The 19,123-nt window shown below is 36.4% G+C and overlaps 1 protein-coding gene across 4 annotated transcripts in view; it reads right to left on the bottom strand.

Annotated features, from left to right (window-relative positions):
- Positions 1 to 9,972: 9,972 nt before the first annotated feature.
- Positions 9,973 to 19,123, bottom strand: part of LOC149786485 (uncharacterized) — a 45,001-nt gene continuing 35,850 nt past the window's right edge. The window contains exons 1-3 of one of the 4 annotated variants that reach the window (XM_089976946.1): positions 19,004 to 19,117; positions 17,730 to 17,879; positions 9,973 to 13,300 (exon numbers count right to left, since the gene is read on the bottom strand). In XM_089976946.1, coding sequence (XP_089833072.1) covers positions 12,287 to 13,294 — 1,008 coding nt within the window. In that variant the 5' untranslated portion in view covers positions 13,295 to 13,300; positions 17,730 to 17,879; positions 19,004 to 19,117 and the 3' untranslated portion in view covers positions 9,973 to 12,286. Of the gene's footprint in view, positions 13,301 to 17,729; positions 17,880 to 19,003; positions 19,118 to 19,123 lie in introns of those variants that run through there. The other 3 variants (XM_089976945.1, XM_089976947.1, XM_089976948.1) reach the window with 3 other exon arrangements.

Below are 19,123 nucleotides of genomic sequence, written 5' to 3'. Positions count from 1 at the left end.
GTAATAATTGTGGCCATCGTAGAGATCCTCGTTGATAAATTCTTTCAAACGCATCGGCTACTTCAGATGCTGTCTTTGCTGATAATGGTTCTGCATCTTTATATCTACTTGCAACATCAACAACAGTTAGCGCGTATTTGTATGCTATTTGACGTAGACCAATTTTAACGCCATCATGTGGTAGAAATAATATATCAGCCTGATGAACTTCATTAGGAACAATAACATCAAAATGTGCAAAGTGAATTTGCTTAGGTGGCGGTAGATAAATTTGCCATATTGCTTGTTTTTATAACCGCACTTTAGCAGTAGAGTACTTGACTTTTGCTGCATCAGCAAGTTTATTAATTCCTGCTTTACCCCTCCAGTATCCAACTGGGGAATAATAAACTGATTCCATTTAAATATTACCAGCCCCTAGCGCTAATTTACCTTTCATCGCGGATCTTACTAACCAGTTAGCTAATGATTCTCTGATATTTTTATTTTTTATAGAATTTAATGAATGAATCAATTTCACATCTGCAATATGTCTGTCTTGTAGGTTTTTGCTTTTATAAGCTACATCATGAATATGACACGCTTTTTCAAAAGCGTTTGTTGGTTCCTCGCCTGGTTTTGGTTCATCCTGATTATCAAGCCTGATATCAAGTCGAGTACCAGGACCGCAATAATTATATCCTGGTAGATGTTTTTCTCCAGAGTATTTAGCCCAGAAGGTGCCTGGGAACTTTGACATTAAATTTAGCAATATCACCACCATCTTTTTTAAGTAAAAAAGAAAAAACAATTATGTTGCATACTGCACATTTCCCACCATATGCTATTCTCGCATTTTTTGTTGTAACCGTGGATAGATCATTAGTTGGGGTTTAAGTTCTACAGCGTAAACAATATAGACTCATATGTTTATATAATATGGATATCATTGATTTCTCAGCGACTCGAAAACGAGAACCTGTCAAACATCATCCTGCGTTACCGAACTCGATTAGGATGATAATAATAGGAACTTCGGGAAGTGGGAAGACACAGTTGTTACTTAATCTTATAATGAGATGGCTAAAATGGGATAAATTATATTTGGTAGCCCCGTCTGTAGATGATCAACGATGTTACGATGTGCTTAAAGATTTTAATGAAAACGCAAGATTATTGGACAAAGATAACGATTTTATCGAGTTTATAACCGATATTGATGAAGCACCATCTGTTGATTCTATTGATGGATTTATTAATAATTTGGTTGTATATGTTGATGTGATGCTGGACAAACAATCAAATCCAGCTAGGATTTTTTCCCGTGGTAGACATAAAAACACTGATGTGATTTATGTTACTCAGCGATACACACAAATACCAAAAGTAATCAGAGACAATTGTAATATTTTAGTTGTGTTTAATGGAGTTGATACACATAGGTTGCGAAATATTCATCAAACTTGGTGTGGCGGTGACATGGACATAATCAAATTTAGAAACTTTTTTCACGAGCGCAAGCTACTCCGCATGGATTTATAACAATAAATTTACATGATCCTCGAGCACGATATAGAATCGGACTTGATAAAATATTTGGATAAATTAATAACAGCAGGAAGGGCGCGACCTCATATATGTAAACAAAGTACATACTTTTTTAGTATGATGTTTTGATTTAAGCTAATTATATTTCAACCAAGTAGTCTGTTCGCCCTTCCTGCTGCTAAAGAGTTCCCTTTTGATAAACCCCAGAATGGTTACAGCTATTGAAAATCTGCCTTCGAAAACACCAGCTGACACTAAACAGTATCCATTCTACCATTGCCACCATTAATTTAGCTTGTGGAGTAGCCTTGCTTAGAAAAGTTTTATTATAAACGCAAACTGGTCAAACAGTAGATTTCCGAAACAAATCACTTCATTCTCATTACAAAGGAAGTCTGGATTTATTTTCAAATAGGTGGTCACATTCCTCATAGGTTTGTTTTAAATAGGTGGTACATTCATCAAAGAAATGAATGGAAGAACTCTATTTCTTCCACATTGCCAGCTAGACTCGCGTGACATTTGTGTGTACGCTGACGATTATTTGGCTTTCTAGGCGAGCTGTGGTTATATTGTCAACGGAATGATGAATTGCGAAACCAAAATATCACTCACAGAGCTATACCCAACAATGCTATACAAAGATAGTACTAATTACTAAATACACAATTAGTATCGGACTAATATGACTTATTTCATTTCTCGTCCAGCAAACAAACAGTGTTCCCCAGAAGAATTTATGTGCAACTGGTTTTATACACAATGTTAATAATTATAGTGACTCCATCAACTTGTTACAGGCTTGCCACGAAAACAAAAATAAAAGTTTCTTTCTGATGTTAGATTACCAACTGACAAGTCTGTTTTTCAAAATCCTGCAAATGCTAGAACTCACTCCCTTTCATCCTGTTACAAATGCCTGCTATGTTTTGCAGTGTTTTCCCTGATATTCCATACATTTTTACAAACTGGGGGAAATGATTGTGCAGTTTCTTAACTATATTAACTCTGATCTCTTCTACGGCAATCATTTTGTTCTCACATGCCATTATATTACTTTAACTTGCACCACATTCAAATAGAGACAGTGCCATCGGTGCAAACATTAAAATAAAAAAACTATGCTGATATTTTCCCGGTGTCAAATCTCCGGAAATGCATATCTCCAACTTATAAAATAAACCTCAAGTTAAAGGTAACGCAACACAAAAACAAAGATATGGTGAGCATTTGAAACAATATATTTCATCTTATAATTGGATCTCCATTATAGATGAGGACTGGAGAAAGAATATTGCATGCTTGCCATCATTCGATATCTGTACAACTGTGTTTTAGCTAAGAATATGTCTGCACAAGCTCCCTACAAAGTGGGTGACTCGAGTGGTTCTGTGTTATGGATATCTCAGCTCACTAATAAATTATTTTGGTATTCACGATAGAACTTTTCACATTCATATCATAGTCTGTTCATAAAATCTATTCAACTACCAATGTGTCTGAGATAGGATTTCCTATGTAAAAGTACCTATGTAGTTAAATCACGTTTCTGAATAGTTATTTAAAAACGTTTAACAAAGCATTTTTGCTCTATTTGCCTGTGAAGTCTTCAATATATACAGCCATCTTGATCATGTGAAGAATCTTCATTTATACAGTCTTCAATATATACAGCCGTCTTGACCATGCAAAGAATTATAATGTGTACAGTCTTCAATATATACAGCCATCTTGACCATGCGAATAATTTTCATGTGTACAGTCTTCAATATATACAGCCGTCTTGACCATGCAAAGAATTTCATGTGTACAGTATTCAATATATACAGCCGTCTTGACCATGCGAAGCATTTTCATTCGTACAGTCTTCAATATATACAGCCGTCTTGACCATAAGAAGAATTTTCATATCTACACTCTTCAATATATACAGCCGTCTTGACCATGAGAATAATTTTTATACGTACAGTCTTCAATATATACAGCCGTTTTGACCATGAAAATAATTTTCATATGTACAGTCTGGTCTCGTTGAAGCATTCGTAGATAATAATATATTGGTTCTTTATTTAAGGAGAAATGAAAATAAAACGACCAGAATATTAAAGTCCTTGACAAATTGTATTCATTCTTAAAACGTTTTCGCTGGCAATTTTTATTAGCTTAATTGGACAGTATTTTCTTCGATGTATTTATGACTAGTATGTCATCAATTCTATCGTTTTATTCTTATCTGTAGCATCAATATTACCCATAATTCCCTATGTCTTCTCCTGCATAATGTATCATTATAATGTTTGGACTAATGCAAGGATATGCATAATGTATTGAATAGAATTGTTAGGTACCATAAACAGTCGCATAACAGGTCCTTTATGGCCAACCAGACATCCTCCCATTAGGTCACTAGAGTCTTACCGCATATAATATATAGCCTTAAGATGTAACAATATATTAGCTATTAGTCATAGCATTGTGTGAAATACTGGTTGTGTAATTGGTGCTCATACCTTGTCAATTTTCCTCGTACACCCCAATACCCACATCCGTAGATAGCTTGTCCATATTTGAGTTTCAAGTCCCATTGACCAATCAGTGGTGGCAAACACATTTTTGAGTATTTCAATACTTCCACAATATATGTACACTAATTGGATAGGTCTCTTTCTGAACGATGCATCTTTTGAATGCAGTTTCATTTTATTTATCTCCTCTCTTCTCCTCTCCTATCCTCTTCTCTTCTCTTCTCTTCTCTCTCTCTCTCTCTCTCTCTCTCTCTCTCTCTCTCTCTCTCTCCATTCTTTAGCTCGTGTTCTTTGTGGATTTTCTTACTGTCACTGTATGTCTTTATGTTACATTTTTTGTTCTAATCTCGCTACCGTGGGTTATAGTGTCATCTGGTATAATACGTCTATAAAGTGTAGTTCTTCTGTCTTATTAATTATTTTCGTTATTGGTGCCAATTCCTTCAATATACCTGCTTCCCGTGCTATTTGTATTGATCCATACGGCAGTATTGTTGATTCTTCCTTGGGTCGTAAAATGTATTCGCTGTTTCTATTTCTGTTGAAAGCAGTCAGATTTATCACATTTTTCTGATTATTTGTGCTACTAGAAATTTCGACATTGATGGTCTATGTACAGGTTGGATGACTGCGTTCCATCTGGGTATTTACATTGAAGAGATGGTCCATTTTCTGTTTCTATTCTTCCGATTGCAAACTATTTGTCTTGTTTATTAATTTTACTGTTTTCCCAGCTAAGTTCTTATGACACTGCATGTACCTTGTTTTGCCTGGGTTTTGACACGTATTCACTCAGTATTCGTTTGGTATTTCCTATTTCCATCCTTTATATTTTTTCTTCGTACTCAGATGGCAAATCCAAAACCAAAACGTGTTGTCTCGCCGAAAAGTGTGTTCCCTTCTAATCGGTAGATTTTCGAGCTGTTTGCTTGGCACTTGCCATCTTATGAGCGGTCGAAACAAAAATACGTCTAACCACCTACACTACAAGGAGGCCGTCGCGAGTCTCTTCAGGGGCTCTCTAGAGTTTCGCATATTGCATAGGGGTTAGCTTTTTATAGTAAATGGATTTCCGAGGTTATACTGGCAGTTCAAAATAAAGGCCTTTTATATCTTAAGTATTGTTAAAGAAACTTTTAATTCCATTTTAATTCATATTTTGGTGTATGATTGATGGGGGTTTGGGGGTTGTAGAGATTACAGCTTGGTTTTACTTCAAAGGTTCACCTGTAAAAAAAAAGAAAACTTAGCTCCGCTTGATCAATTTCACTCTCTGGACTTCAAAGGTAATTTTAAAATAGAGCCGACATTTTCAACATTCTGTCGCTTTTGTAATTCGTTCAATACACTGTCAAAACCTGGTATTGTCTAATCTGGCAAAATTCGTTTTTCCTATTTAATAACTGCTTAATATGGTGTACTTTACACTAGTTTCGTCTGATCGTTTGCGCATATATGAACACTCATATTGGTTAACTGTCAATTTCGCTAGCCAAGGTTCCAATATGATAACCCTGTCTACACCTTGGCGGATCGTACAGATATTTTAGTGCTTTGTCCAAGAGACATCTATTGGATTTCATGGGTTGCCTCCCTTCGTGCCAAAGAACCAATAGCGTGTAACAATAGTGCATAGGAAATCGGCCTGATATGGTGGAGGTAATGGAATTAAAAAGGATGCTTTGTATATTTGACATCGAAATTTGAATACGTCCTATATGGTAGCCATTACATATGTATTTGAGTGAAAATCATTTGTACAAACACGGACCGGTAATGGAAAATTGCTTATTTAGCAGTCCATTCAAGTTGTGTGGTCCCCTTGTCTCGATCATGTAGGAACAGTGTTCAAATTTGAACAACTTAATTTGGATTTGACGCGGTGGCTTGCCGCCGCATTCAATAAAATTCACAGACCCGAAGCACAGGAGTATCTACTCGATACGCCAAGGTGTAGACAGGGTTATCATATCGGAACCTTGGCTAGCGACGATGGTTAACTGTGTACTTAGATCATGTACATCCGTAGCTAGCGACGATAGTTAACTACAATGTACAATCTCCATAAGTATAATAACAAGAGAAAATTTAGCCACGGCACATGAAAGTAGCATAAGAGATATGTCAATAGTCTCTACATTGTACATGTTTACAAATGCAAACCATTTCACCTTACACCTGTCAAGCTCAGAAGTTCATAATATTTGTAGAGTGCCCCATAAAAACCAAACTGGTATTATTATTGTATTATATAATTTTGGTTGCATAGATGCAGCATTCAAGTCGCAAGCATCCAGACAGTAATTTGAATAATTCTCATGGGTTCCCACCACCATCACCACCACATAATGGTATTTATTAGTAGCAATGTCACACATACGCCCAGCCCTCACCCTGCCCGTGATGAAAAGTGAGCAATTTTACAAATGCACATTGCATTTTCTCACCAGACGGAACATAAAACGTGCCAAAAATATTGCTAAGATGTCGCTAATAAATGTTAAGAGTTTGAAAGGGGATGGAACTTATCAGGTTCATGGAGGTCAAAGGTCAAAGTGTAAAATAATTGCATGTTCTTCTAACACTAGAATGTGGAAGAAAGCGAATTTGGTCAGTCGTCATTTATTTACTTATTTCATTGCAAGTGAATGACAACAATGTTTTCACCATATGTTTATTTTGCTTAATGCAACAGTTTTGAATTTAAATTAACTTTGCTATTAAGCTCTAAGACTTCTAATTTCTCCATAATTAAGATCATTTTGTACACAGTACTGCCATGAGTAATATTTTGTAAGCCAGAACAAAATACGCATAATTACCTTAATGTCATGCATAGCATCGATGTTAATATACCCTTTTGTTGAGAACATCATAAACGACGATATTAAAATAAGGAAAATAATGACCAACATTTTTATATTTTAATTTTTGCTTTTTCAACTTAGGTTCTGGTTTGATTAATAAATCTTTCTTGGAGTTCGTGGTTTCTCAAAAACAAAACTGAATCTGAAGCACTGATAAACTGTTTAAAATGAGTTGAATTCGCTTGAGCTTCATTCATATTTCTAAATAACAATGTCGATTATGTCTTATTGATTTTGCTGTTTAACTAGAACGACTGAAGACGGTCGATCTGTTAAAAAATAAGGATGCTAACAAAACCGACAAAAAAGTATATGGTTCACGTTGAGCAAAACTGTGAAGACATATAAGAATACATCTTGAGGAAAAACATCAAGAAGATTTCGAGATTCCTTTCATCCACATAAAAGTTCCATTTTTTCTCTCAAGAGGAAGTCTCTTAGTGTCTAATTCGTACCAAGTAGATAATCTTTATCACTGACATAATAATAATAATAATAATAATAATAAGTACTCCTTTGCCTTAAATATATTACAAGTGTGACCCCGAAAAACTTACCTTAAAGCTAAACTGAAAACGGATGGCTAGAAAGGATGGATAAGGATTATAATATATCTCTCAAACACATTATTGTTGGGACATAACAATTTCCTCTGACCTGTGCCCACCGTTTTGTTGGATTTATGTTGGGAATACATGTAAACGTATCTAAATGTTGTGGGAAATATGAGAAGAAACTCGGATTACTGCATTTTACTGGGCATTTATTTGAGACACTGTAAAGCATAATCTAGATAATTCAGCTAAATAATGAACTGTTGCAACTGTATGTGCAGTAAATGTAACATGGTTCAGATTTGCTCCTTTACAATTCATTTTAATATGAGACAATGCTTTTTCTGGCAACATTTTCCCCCTGTTAAACAACGCAGTTAATGAAGCACTTAGTAAACTTACATATACCTATTTAGTTCATCGCCTCTAGCCCACGCAAAAGGGTGATGAGTCTGTAAAGTATAAGCAATAGTAGGTTGTTGATGTTGTAGTGTTTAACGCCATTTTTCAGCACACGATAGGCTATACATGGCGGCCAGTATTATTGGTGGAGGAAGAAGCCGGGAAAACCCCGGAAAGAACCACCGACCCACGAGAAACTACTGCCACCGACCCACGAGAAACTACTGGCGAGCTTTCTCACATACCCACATTAGCCGAATCCGAGACTCGAACCCACGCAGACAGAGGTGAGATGGCAGTGATCCGTAACGGAGAGCGCTTTAGACCACTCGGCCACTCGGGGCCCTAAGCAATAGTAGGAGTAGAATTAATAATAGCAGTAGATGATTTTGTTGTTGTTGTTGTTGTTGTAGCAGTACTAGTAGCAGTAGTCGTAGTAGTTGTAGCAGTACCTGTTGGAGGCGTGGTAGAGTAGGAATCGTAGTAGAAACAAAAGTAACATTCTACTAACTGTGAGTCAATATTATTTGTAAAATTATTGAAATTTATCACAATTTAGTAATGCCACAATATTTTGACTAATAGTTACAACTGCAACCTCATGAAAGCAAATTAACCCACGGCTATTCTTGAGTACATCGGATTTATTGAATGTCTCCTCCTCATCTTTACATGGACAACACAAGTGGTCGCAATGTATGTATGTATGTATGTATGTATGTATGTATGTATGTATGTATGTATGTATGTATGCATGTATGTATGTATATATGTACTCCCTTATAAGAAGAGTCCCACTACAAACAAAATAGACCGAAATCTGTCACAGCATAATGCTTCCTGTACTGATAAATTCTATCAGGGTCTGTGCTGTTTCTTGTACTAATTACTCCTCTTCAAGGTGTGAAAAGTCTAGTCCCGCAATCAGTATCAAGAAGGCAAAGATAATGCAACAACCTGAACCAGGAAAGCCTTAATTAGAGCCTAGCGTGATTGTACATGAAAAAAAAAACCTGCTGGCAGTGGACACGTTTGACAAACTCGGCATCACTGTCACGTGCAGTCCACATCGATAATGAAACGCGAGTATTGCTAAAGAATGTGTGGTTCTTGGCAAACCGTGTGCAAATATTTGGGTGTGCAGAGGAATCAATCTGCAAACAAATCAAAGTCTACAAAGCCGTCGTGTTGTTGACCCTGATGTATGCGAAACCTGTTCATTATATAGAAGAAGCGAACCGAGAAATCTCGTAATTGCAGCACGTCCTCACTTGACCAGACCTGTTCGGTATATAGAAGTGAGCAGTTAAATCTCAGAACTGCTACACGTCCTCTTTTGACCAAGCAAATACAAGTGACATATCCAGTCAAGTGTGCCATAGACAGTTCAGAGTTCAAATTGGCCTAATCAGCCACTTGCGTACTCACAGAATGTGTGTGTGTGTGTGAGAGAGAGAGAGAGAGAGAGAGAGAGAGAGAGAGAGAGAGAGAGAGGAAGGGAGAGAGATTTGGATTTTTAACGTAGCTTTAACAATATTTCAGTCATAGTTTATAGTGATGTCTAGCACTGGAGCATCATGCCGCAGACATGTAGCATAATGTCCCACCCAGTCACATTATCCTGACACCAGGCCGACACTAACAGTCATAACACTAACCTCTCAATGCTGAGCTCCAAGCGAGGCAGTTGTTAATTCCATTTTTGTAAGTCTTTGGTATGACTCGACCGGGTATCTAACCCATGACCTCTCGCATCCGAGGCGGACGCTCTAACCACTAGGCCATCGGAGCGGTCAAAATCAAAGAGAGAGAGAGAGAGAGAGAGAGAGAGAGAGACATGCCATTCAGCTAAATTGGATACGTTAGTTTCTAAAAGGAAACGGCACTGATTAAGCACTGTCTAAAAAGAATGGTAAATTATAACAAAACCCAAACTTTGTAAGTCCCTCGAGACACTAATGAAATAGTATATAGAGGTGTGTAAGATTATCCAAAATGTGTACACTGTGTATGCATTCTACGTAACGGGACACACTTACTTGGGCAAAAAGTGTTGACATTTCTTGTTCAAGGTTTATTATGGAATAATATTAGATATACATCAGCTCGTATGTCTTGTTTTATTTATTTTTTCCATTAGAAGGAGTTACATAAAATAAAACATTTCTATCTACTATCTCTATTGTAATAGTGATAAACGAAGAAACAGAATACAAAAAAAAACAGTACAATTAAAATCCAACGAATGTAAACACCGACTAGTTCAAAGTCGGTAGCTTATTCACCTCGGACCAAAAGTGTTGGCAGATCGTCAATTTCTCTAACTCTGCATTTTCTACCATCCACGAGCTTTGCAAAATTATTGCAATCTAATATCCACGCTTCTTCTATACAATATTACTTTTTTCATTTATCAAGAAAGTCTGTGGTTAGTTTTGCGAAATTCTTTAATGACAGTCACTCAACGTTTTCTTTTTCTTCAAAACATTGAGTTTCTTGATCCTTGAAATTAATTTACAAATCATGGATCTCTTGGTATTATTGTTAAATCTGCCATGTCAATGGCTATACTGATATCGCTTACTTTGATGGCATTCCCGGTTTACTATTCTGTTGACTTACCACTCTTTAACCATACTGGTTAGTAGTTTTCCTTTTGTTTCGGTTATCCAAACCATATATTTTAATTAAATCCTATCGCGTATATTGCTCCGACTCATTCATATTGTCTTTCAACATCATGTTAGCAATTTTTAACTCCAGTAATTTAAACGGCTTGTGACTCTTTCTCATGCTGCATAGAGTCAAGTCTACTACTAAAGGTTTTGTTTTCGATTTGTACAACGAATCTTTGTCTCTCAGTCTATTGATCACTTACATTTTTACATCATATTTACGTCTTCGCCATAACTTGTACATCAGCATCTTTTGCAGTGATGCAATTAGTATAGACGAACAGACTGGTTTTGAAGTCGATATAATCTTTAGGGATCATTTTTTCCATCATCTGTGGAAGAAACTTAAAATTGATCATGTCCATTTTGGTTTCTTCTGTTTGGTCTGAAGTTTCAAGCTGAGTTATCGCAAATTGCCTAACAGACGTTTGTGAAGGTGACAACAGAAAATCATCTACCCCAAATGCATTTCCATCCACTCCTCCTTTTTCTCTCCCCCGTCACTATTTATGTGGTTTATTTGACATTCTGTTTCCTCGTTCCTTCATCATAAAAATATCATGTCAAGTGTTGATTACTAGCCTTTAGTTTGAGAACAAATTCTACATCATATTTTCAAAGAAATTAACTTTTAACGCTTGTAGCGATGTTTCCCCAACGGCAGACATATCAGCTGTTGGAAAATAGGTCAAACTACGTACATGTATGCTACCTACGTGAAACGGACTTCACAAATACTTGTATACTTTATTTGTTAATGTCAAAAACATCAATAATTCAAGTACATATTTCAACGCATATTTGATTTCATATATACGAAGGTTGATTAGGCACTTCGTATTAGATACATTCAAATAGTCATCTAAGTGATGTCTACATACATGCACATGCACCCACACGGGCTCGTTACAAAGAAAATGTCCGCCAATTGTTAGAGAGCTGTAACAATATAACACAAGGGAAGTCCGCACCCCTCGGTATTTCCAGCCCTGCTAGCTTATGCTATTTTCGTCTCCAACTGAACAACTTACGCCAGCCGTAATCAAGATTGGATCACTTTAAAAACATCTCAACCAGAATTCGTTCAGTTCGTGACATATTGGAGAAACTTCGACGCTAGTTAGCCGATTTCGAAGAATCAATAAGTAGTGTTATGGATGTTGACATAAGCATCTAGATATTCTTAGATTTCCCTATTGACCGAAAGGTAAGTCTAAAACAAAGCATTATGATAAAATGCGTATGTTTAATATTTACGCCACTGTATTTATTATAACATGGCTCATTAAAAGTAATCACTTCTTCCTTTTATATCGTCTGCTTGTATTAAGCGCTAAATTTTATAATAGATGATGTTATAGATTTAACTCAACAGAGAGCAGCAAAAAGAACGAAAAAACGTTGAAAACATAGAAGTATGAAATTCCATTAGCTCCAACACAACCTTTTAGTTTCTTTCTTTATGCAGACCAGTGTTTCTGGTGTATTTTAATTTTTCAACTTTGGTCCACTTTAAATATGGGCGAAAGTTTATGTCTGTTGAAATATATCAGTTCTCAAATGGATAATGAAGCTGCATATCCAAAGCAAAAAACGATGGAAGGATATCATAGACAATGCACTGTTTAGATAAAGAAATATGACAATGCTTTAAAGGTGCCTTTGTGATGGAACCTACGATATTCGACACGGTGATGTCTCCAGTTTTATTTTGTTTTCTAGCCTAAGTAGTCAAACTAGGTTAATTTTATGAACGGAATGATCCACATGAGAACTGTTGACAACACAAGTAGGATAACTAAGAAGGATATTCCAATCCATGGTGCGAGTAGGGGAAGGACAATACGCTGTACGATGTACGTCAGAAGTGATGTTCCAAAATACACTGCAAACGGAAGCCATAGCTTCGTCAAGTTTTCTTTAAAACATGGCCAGCATATTGTTTTGTCGCTGTTGTACTGTTTCCATTGAGATATGGTACAAATAATACAGTAGATAAAATAGGCTACAATACTTCCGGCTAATATCCCAGCAGGGGTTGCCGTCGCGGAAGTCAACGCTGACGCTATTTCATCTGAAGAATTAAACAGAATCCTAAGAAGGAATTGTACTGTTTTGCTGCTTCCACCGAACACGAACTTAAGTACATTTTCAATACATACTTGGAGGCCCTGAACTTGGAAACTTTCATCCTTCCCGATGATACACCATGTAACAAAATGTTCACAGTTACATGTAAGTGGATTGTAACTGGCAAATTTCCCTTCACCGCATTCATTCAATACTAGTTCTGCCCTTCGAACAATCACCTCTGGGGAATATCTTGGGTGCCTATAATCTCTGACGCGTAACTCGTCTCTGTGTATATCGTAGCACTCTGTTGTTTCGTAAATTTTAATTTTTCCATCTTTTTTGTTAAAATGAATCAATCTGAGCTCTACGTTATCACCGGAACACGAGATTTTTTCCTTAATAATGGCATGATGTCTATATAATGATAAACCAGAGATTGCGAGACTTTGACCCGGAACAGATATATGCTGCCCACGTTGCAAACGGCTCGCGTCAGTAACTATTGTTTCTTTCGAACAATAAGCACAACTTCTTTCTGTACGATCATTTTGTTCTCCAAGTATATTTTCAAATACGGTCTGTACATCGGTTTGTAAGGTAATGTTTCGATCTTCTTCGTCTTCTAACTGATAACTTCGCTCGTGATTTGTTACTAACTCCCTGGAGGCCATTTTATCCTGCAATGATAGAAGAACAAATTCATTCTTTTGTTTTAGATGGAAAAATAACATCAAAATCCTGTTTTTGTGACTCTCGTAAACGTTTATCCATGCTCATTGAATAACGAATTTATTGCATACTTAAGAGTAAAACATAAAAACTTATCGGTGGAATATCATAGATATTTTTTTAATTCACATAAGTTCAAGCGATGTTTGTTTGTGTATGGCCACAGAACTCAAGAAAAACGAGCATATTGTAAGTCTCGAAAGATAATGATAACCATGTTCGCTTTTCTATGAAATAATGTCTTAAGTACACTCTTGTCAACCTGGATTATCCGATAAGTTCCCAAATTTATATTGGTATGTTGACGGCTTGGACTCTAATATGACCTATTAAAAAAAACATGCAATTATTGTAGACAGGTTTGTCCACAATATATCAGTGCACATATAAATCGTTTTAGACACGCACCTGCATTTCTTGCAAGTCTTTATGTACGGTCACTTTAAATGGCCTCTCGGCAATTCACATCGTATGGCATTTTATTTATAAATCAGATTGTGCCTTACACTGGATGCATTTGCAAAGGCAATAAATAGTTAACATTGCGTTAGCAAAGTGATTAGTCCATATGCGCATCTTACAGTGATGATCGTATTATTTACCAGCATGCATGGCCCTCTATCACATATTACAGGATGTCTCATTGTGTCATGAACAGTAATGCACAAAGGACAGTAACTCTAGCCACAGTCGCGGGGGAAAATTATTCGTCTTTAAGTGGATGTGTATACGATTAACATAATAATTACGTGTTTTCATGGCAGTAAATTAAAAGCTCTGTATCCTGTTTCTCTAAAAGGAAAGCAAAAGTTATTTATCAAAATGACCGTAAAGTTATCAAGTTTTACGGGAATCCATCTTTCGTATTTTGTCTTCTTACTTTCAGTTCCATAGCAACTCATGCTTCTAATATCTCACTCGCCTTCTTCGGAATATTAAGAAAATATTTTATTACAGAACCATGTCGCATCCCTAACGAACTCTTCACACCATTCAAGATCTACAAATAGAGCCTCAGAGAAAAGATTTAAAGAGGTTCTTCTCGGTTTTAGAGGAGAAATATTTCTGTCAGAAATTATATCCTAATGCAACCAACGCACAAATATTATAAGGTAAAACACGTTCAATTTAAGTTAAGAATTACTTCTATTACCTACAATGTTTAATACCATTATTTCTTCAAAGGAAAAACATTGGAGGATTGCATCGCACGCTATTAAAGTTGTTTGCGCCTGTTTCTTATTAACTCTTCCATAGTGTAATCACTCCATAGCGGAACAAGTACTGTAGACCGGACAGACAAAGATTTTATTAAAAATTCTTTATCACCTCCGCATTGGAACAACTTCGTAAAGAAATGTATTTTGGGGATTTGAAAAATAACGTTTGCTCTCTCTCTCTCTCTCTCCAGGGCCGGATCGGGGGTCTGGTGTTCCCGTCCCCGCACCCACCCCCCGCTAAAAATTAAACGTACAAAAACACAAACATACAGTCACTTGTCATTTGAAATTTTATTCTTGCGCAAATTTATTGGGTACTATGCACACTTTCAGTACATTGACACAGACGTTTTTTTGGTGCCTTTTGAGGCACGTCAGATCGCTTTTGAAATTTTGGAACCCCTCCCACTAAATCTTGACCTGATCCGGCCCTGCTCTCTCTCTCTCTCTCTCTCTCTCTCTCTCTCTCTCTGCGTAACTAAAGCATAATCAATTATCCACAGTACTTCCACACTTCTAGGTCCACATACTCACTTTTGTGTCTTTCTTCAGCAAAGACTTCCGGGAGCATGTGATTGTACTTTACTAATGATGATGGTGTTTATTGACGTTTTGGTGGCATTTACAATGAATTACATGCTGCTATACATGTATATAGACAGCCAAACATGTGACAGACGGACTGCCAGACGGATATGATTACATTCAACTACATTCTACAGGAAAACCTACCTACATGCAAACATTCATACGCACAACCAGACAGATATGGCAGACATACATAAAGACAGTCATTATTACATATTATATTTACACACACAAACGCACACGGGCACACACACACCATATCTCTCTTTCTGTCTGTCTGTCTGTATGTATGTATGTATGTATGTATGTGTCGACTTCTCCGGTGGCCTAAGTGGTTAGAGCGTCCGCCTCGGTATCGGAAGATCTCGGGTTCGAACCCCGTGCGAGTCATACGAAAGACTCATAAAAATGTTACTAGCAGCTGCCTGACTTTGCGCTCAGCATTAAGAGGTTACCTTTAGGACTGGTCGGCCTGGTTTCAGGTGATACATGATGCTATATGTCCGAGGCATGATGTCCCGGTGCTGGACATACATCTGTATCAACTGCCACAATGCAGACATCGTGGTGATATGAGTGAAAAATATTTAAAGCTACGTTACAAATCTAAGTCACACACACACACACACACACACATATATATATATATATATATATATATATATATATATATATATATATATATATATATATATATATATATCCCGGTCCATATATTCACATTTACCATTATCTATACAAATCTGCCTACCATCATGCATGTTTCCTACCCTATTTTTACATTTACAATTATCTATACAAACTTGCCTACCATCATGCATGTTTCCTGCCCTTTTTTAACATTTACCATTATCTATACAAACCTGCCTACCATCATGCATGTTTCCTGCCCTTCTACTACATACATTAAGGCAATGACTGTTCCACTACTAAAGCGATTACCTACCTACTCACGTGTAATTGTGCGTACGTTTTTGTCTTTGTGGATAATGTGTGCTAATCTGCTGATCAATATAGATTAGATATTATACATGCTAACTCTTCTATTCAATAGCCAAAAAGGGTTAGATTTAAAGTAAATTTGCTTTTCTTTATTCTTTTGAATATATTTAAAAAATATTAACTTTTCAGCCTTTTTTACTAACTAGCATAAATTGTCAGGTTACATAAACATTAAAATGGAGCTTTACAAAACTATAAAATTACCGAGTTAAGCTGAAGTGCCTACTTCATTCTGCAAACACGATTGGCTTGTATTTTCAACAAATGCAATTTTAAAAATACAAAACAAAGAAACAGATAAGATGAATAAAATATTTTATCACACCTTGCTGATGGTTAAGAACGGTTGTGCCAGTTTTTACTGTTGAAAGTTCAACTATGAAAGCATGTCCCTCATTTAAAGCATACGGAGCTATTATGAACAGAAAACGCATCATTTAGGAAAAGAGATTTTCTGATTGCAAAATAAATTTCTGAAAAATAACTCTACTGTATGGTGCATGACTGCCTACCTCTTGAAAAGAAACATTAGAAGTCATGAAAAGTTTTTTGTTTTTTTTTAATTCAAAGCGATTTGGAAAGTGCGGCAAATTTTATAAGTGGCTTAAGTGGTTAGAGGGACCAACATGGATGCGGGAGGTTGCGGGTTCGAACACCGGTCGAATCATACCAAAGATTTATAAAAATGGTGCTAGCAGCTGCCTTTCTTGGCGCTCAGCATTAAGAGGTTAGTGTTATGACTGGTTGGCCTGGTGTCAGGATAATGTGACTGGGTGGGGCATGATGTCTGTGGCACGATGCCCCAGTGCTAGACATCACTATAAACTGTTACACTGCAGACATCGTAGTGATCTGACTGAAACATTGTTAAAGCTACGTAAAAATCCGAATCACACACACACATACACACACACACACACACGTATACACAAACACCCTTTCCTGAATGCTTTTCTAAGCACATTGAACATAAAATTAAACATCGAACATAAACTTAAAGTTTGGAATTTAAATGAATTATGCCTTTTGCAGGGGTGAGGGTGCTTTGGGGATGGGGAGACGGTAGTGGAGGCCTGGAGGAGATGCAATATAAGATCTGGACATAGCGAATGACAGACCTCGCCGGTATACCACAACGTTATGTTGTAATTTATAAATATCCAAAGACGTGAAATAATTGCTTTGTTCTTATGTTTGATCTGGGGGGGGGGGGCACTTTGGGGGTCGGGTCTTTATCATAGACGAAAGAAACCTAAATAAAATTGTCCTTAATTCAATGACTTACCAAGCCAATATAAATCTCAAGGACTATTTCAAAATCCTGCTGACACAGAAGACTCTTTTAGCTTTAGCTTTCTTCTGACCTTATATTTTGATAAATATTACAAACATTTCTTGTGTAGAAAAAGTATAAATTCGTCAAAAACCGACAAGATTCATTGATTATATTGAAAGAATTAGAAACTGCAGTCAATAAGATACATCAACATGCTCATAAATTGTGAAATGCAAACAAAGACATTTGGCCCAAGAAACTGAGTCCCTATGAGAAAACAAAGATATTTACCCCTCATATTCCAACTGATAATAATCACTCAGCAAGTTAAATTTGCCCTTGCATGCAACGAGCATTCACATGATGCATTGCAGTATGTGGGAAAACCCGTGGGATTCCTGCCAAGTCAGGGACTGCATACTTTCTATATCTGGAAAGGGTCTGGAAAAACGAAGATTTTTAATATATTTAGGAGATAGGCATGCGCGTTGTGAATTAAGAGTAGGTTTCTCTAATGGTATTATGCTATATGTGATTGTTACTTCCTACTTCTAATTGACAATAATGTTGTAATTGATACAAGTATATAATTATCATAAGCTGTTCTTTGTTTAGACACCGCGGCATAGTATTTTGAGGATCGTATGCATATGTACGTACGTTTAGTGTTTGCACATCGTATGTGGTAGATATGCTAACACTCGTTTTCAGCTGCCACAAAGAGGTAAATTGTAAAGAAACTTTTTTTAAAAAAACATACAAGAAAACAATATGCTACCTCGGCTGCTTTTACGAACGATATAAAATGTCAATTTACATATACGCAAAAACCGAATTCAAGATAAAATGAGCCACTAAAGACAAAACAATTTATTTAGGAAATCTATTTCTTATATTAAAATGAATAAAATGCAACCCCTCCGTCTGCCCCCCCCCCCCTTCCCGTTAGTATCCTACTGTTAATCCCACTAATTCAGGAGGGAAAAAAAGAGCCTCTAAAACAAACCGACAAAGAAATGAAATTTCTTATATCAAAATGAAGCGTGTCGATGTGTGCGTTAGCATCACCGCTTGTCATTAAGAATGAAATTTTAAAAGTCTTGAAAATTTCGAAAATTGTCTTTTATAGAGACTTGTAAACGATCATAAATTTCGTATCATTTTTGTTATTCCGAAAGTACTGAACATGAATTAAACATTTGGATTTTAAATAGTGCTACTATTCCTCGGAATATTATACATGAACTAAGTGGATCCCATACAGTTTACAGACACTTGAAAACGCCGAGTCTTTCAATTTGACAAAAAAAAAATTAATAATGTAAATAATTATATCCGTTTCCAAGCTAATATCAATAGCTTCTCAACTACATGAAAACCTGCCCACATCGAAGTCTCTTTTGACAACGAGTGTGATTTTTTTTCCCGAGCTTAATCTTTTTAAACCATTACAAACACTTTTTTTTTTGAAAAAAATAAATACTTTAGAATACAATCATCACAGACAAGTAAGATTCAAGTCCATAAATGTACATGCTCAGAAATCATGAAATGTAAACAATTACCTTCGGCCGCAGAAACTGAAGACCTATGAGAAAATAAAGATATTTACCGCTGATGCACCGACTGACAATAATCACTCAGCAGGTTACATTTTCCCTGGCACTTAACGGACATTCCAGACT

This window comes from Sinohyriopsis cumingii, chromosome 12 (genome assembly GCF_028554795.1).
Source record: "Sinohyriopsis cumingii isolate HCF-2022 chromosome 12, ASM2855479v2, whole genome shotgun sequence".
Classification (NCBI taxonomy): Eukaryota; Metazoa; Mollusca; class Bivalvia; order Unionida; family Unionidae; genus Sinohyriopsis; species Sinohyriopsis cumingii.
The sequence above is the reverse complement of the archived record's forward strand: the minus strand, read 5'-3'. Positions and strand labels throughout refer to the sequence as shown.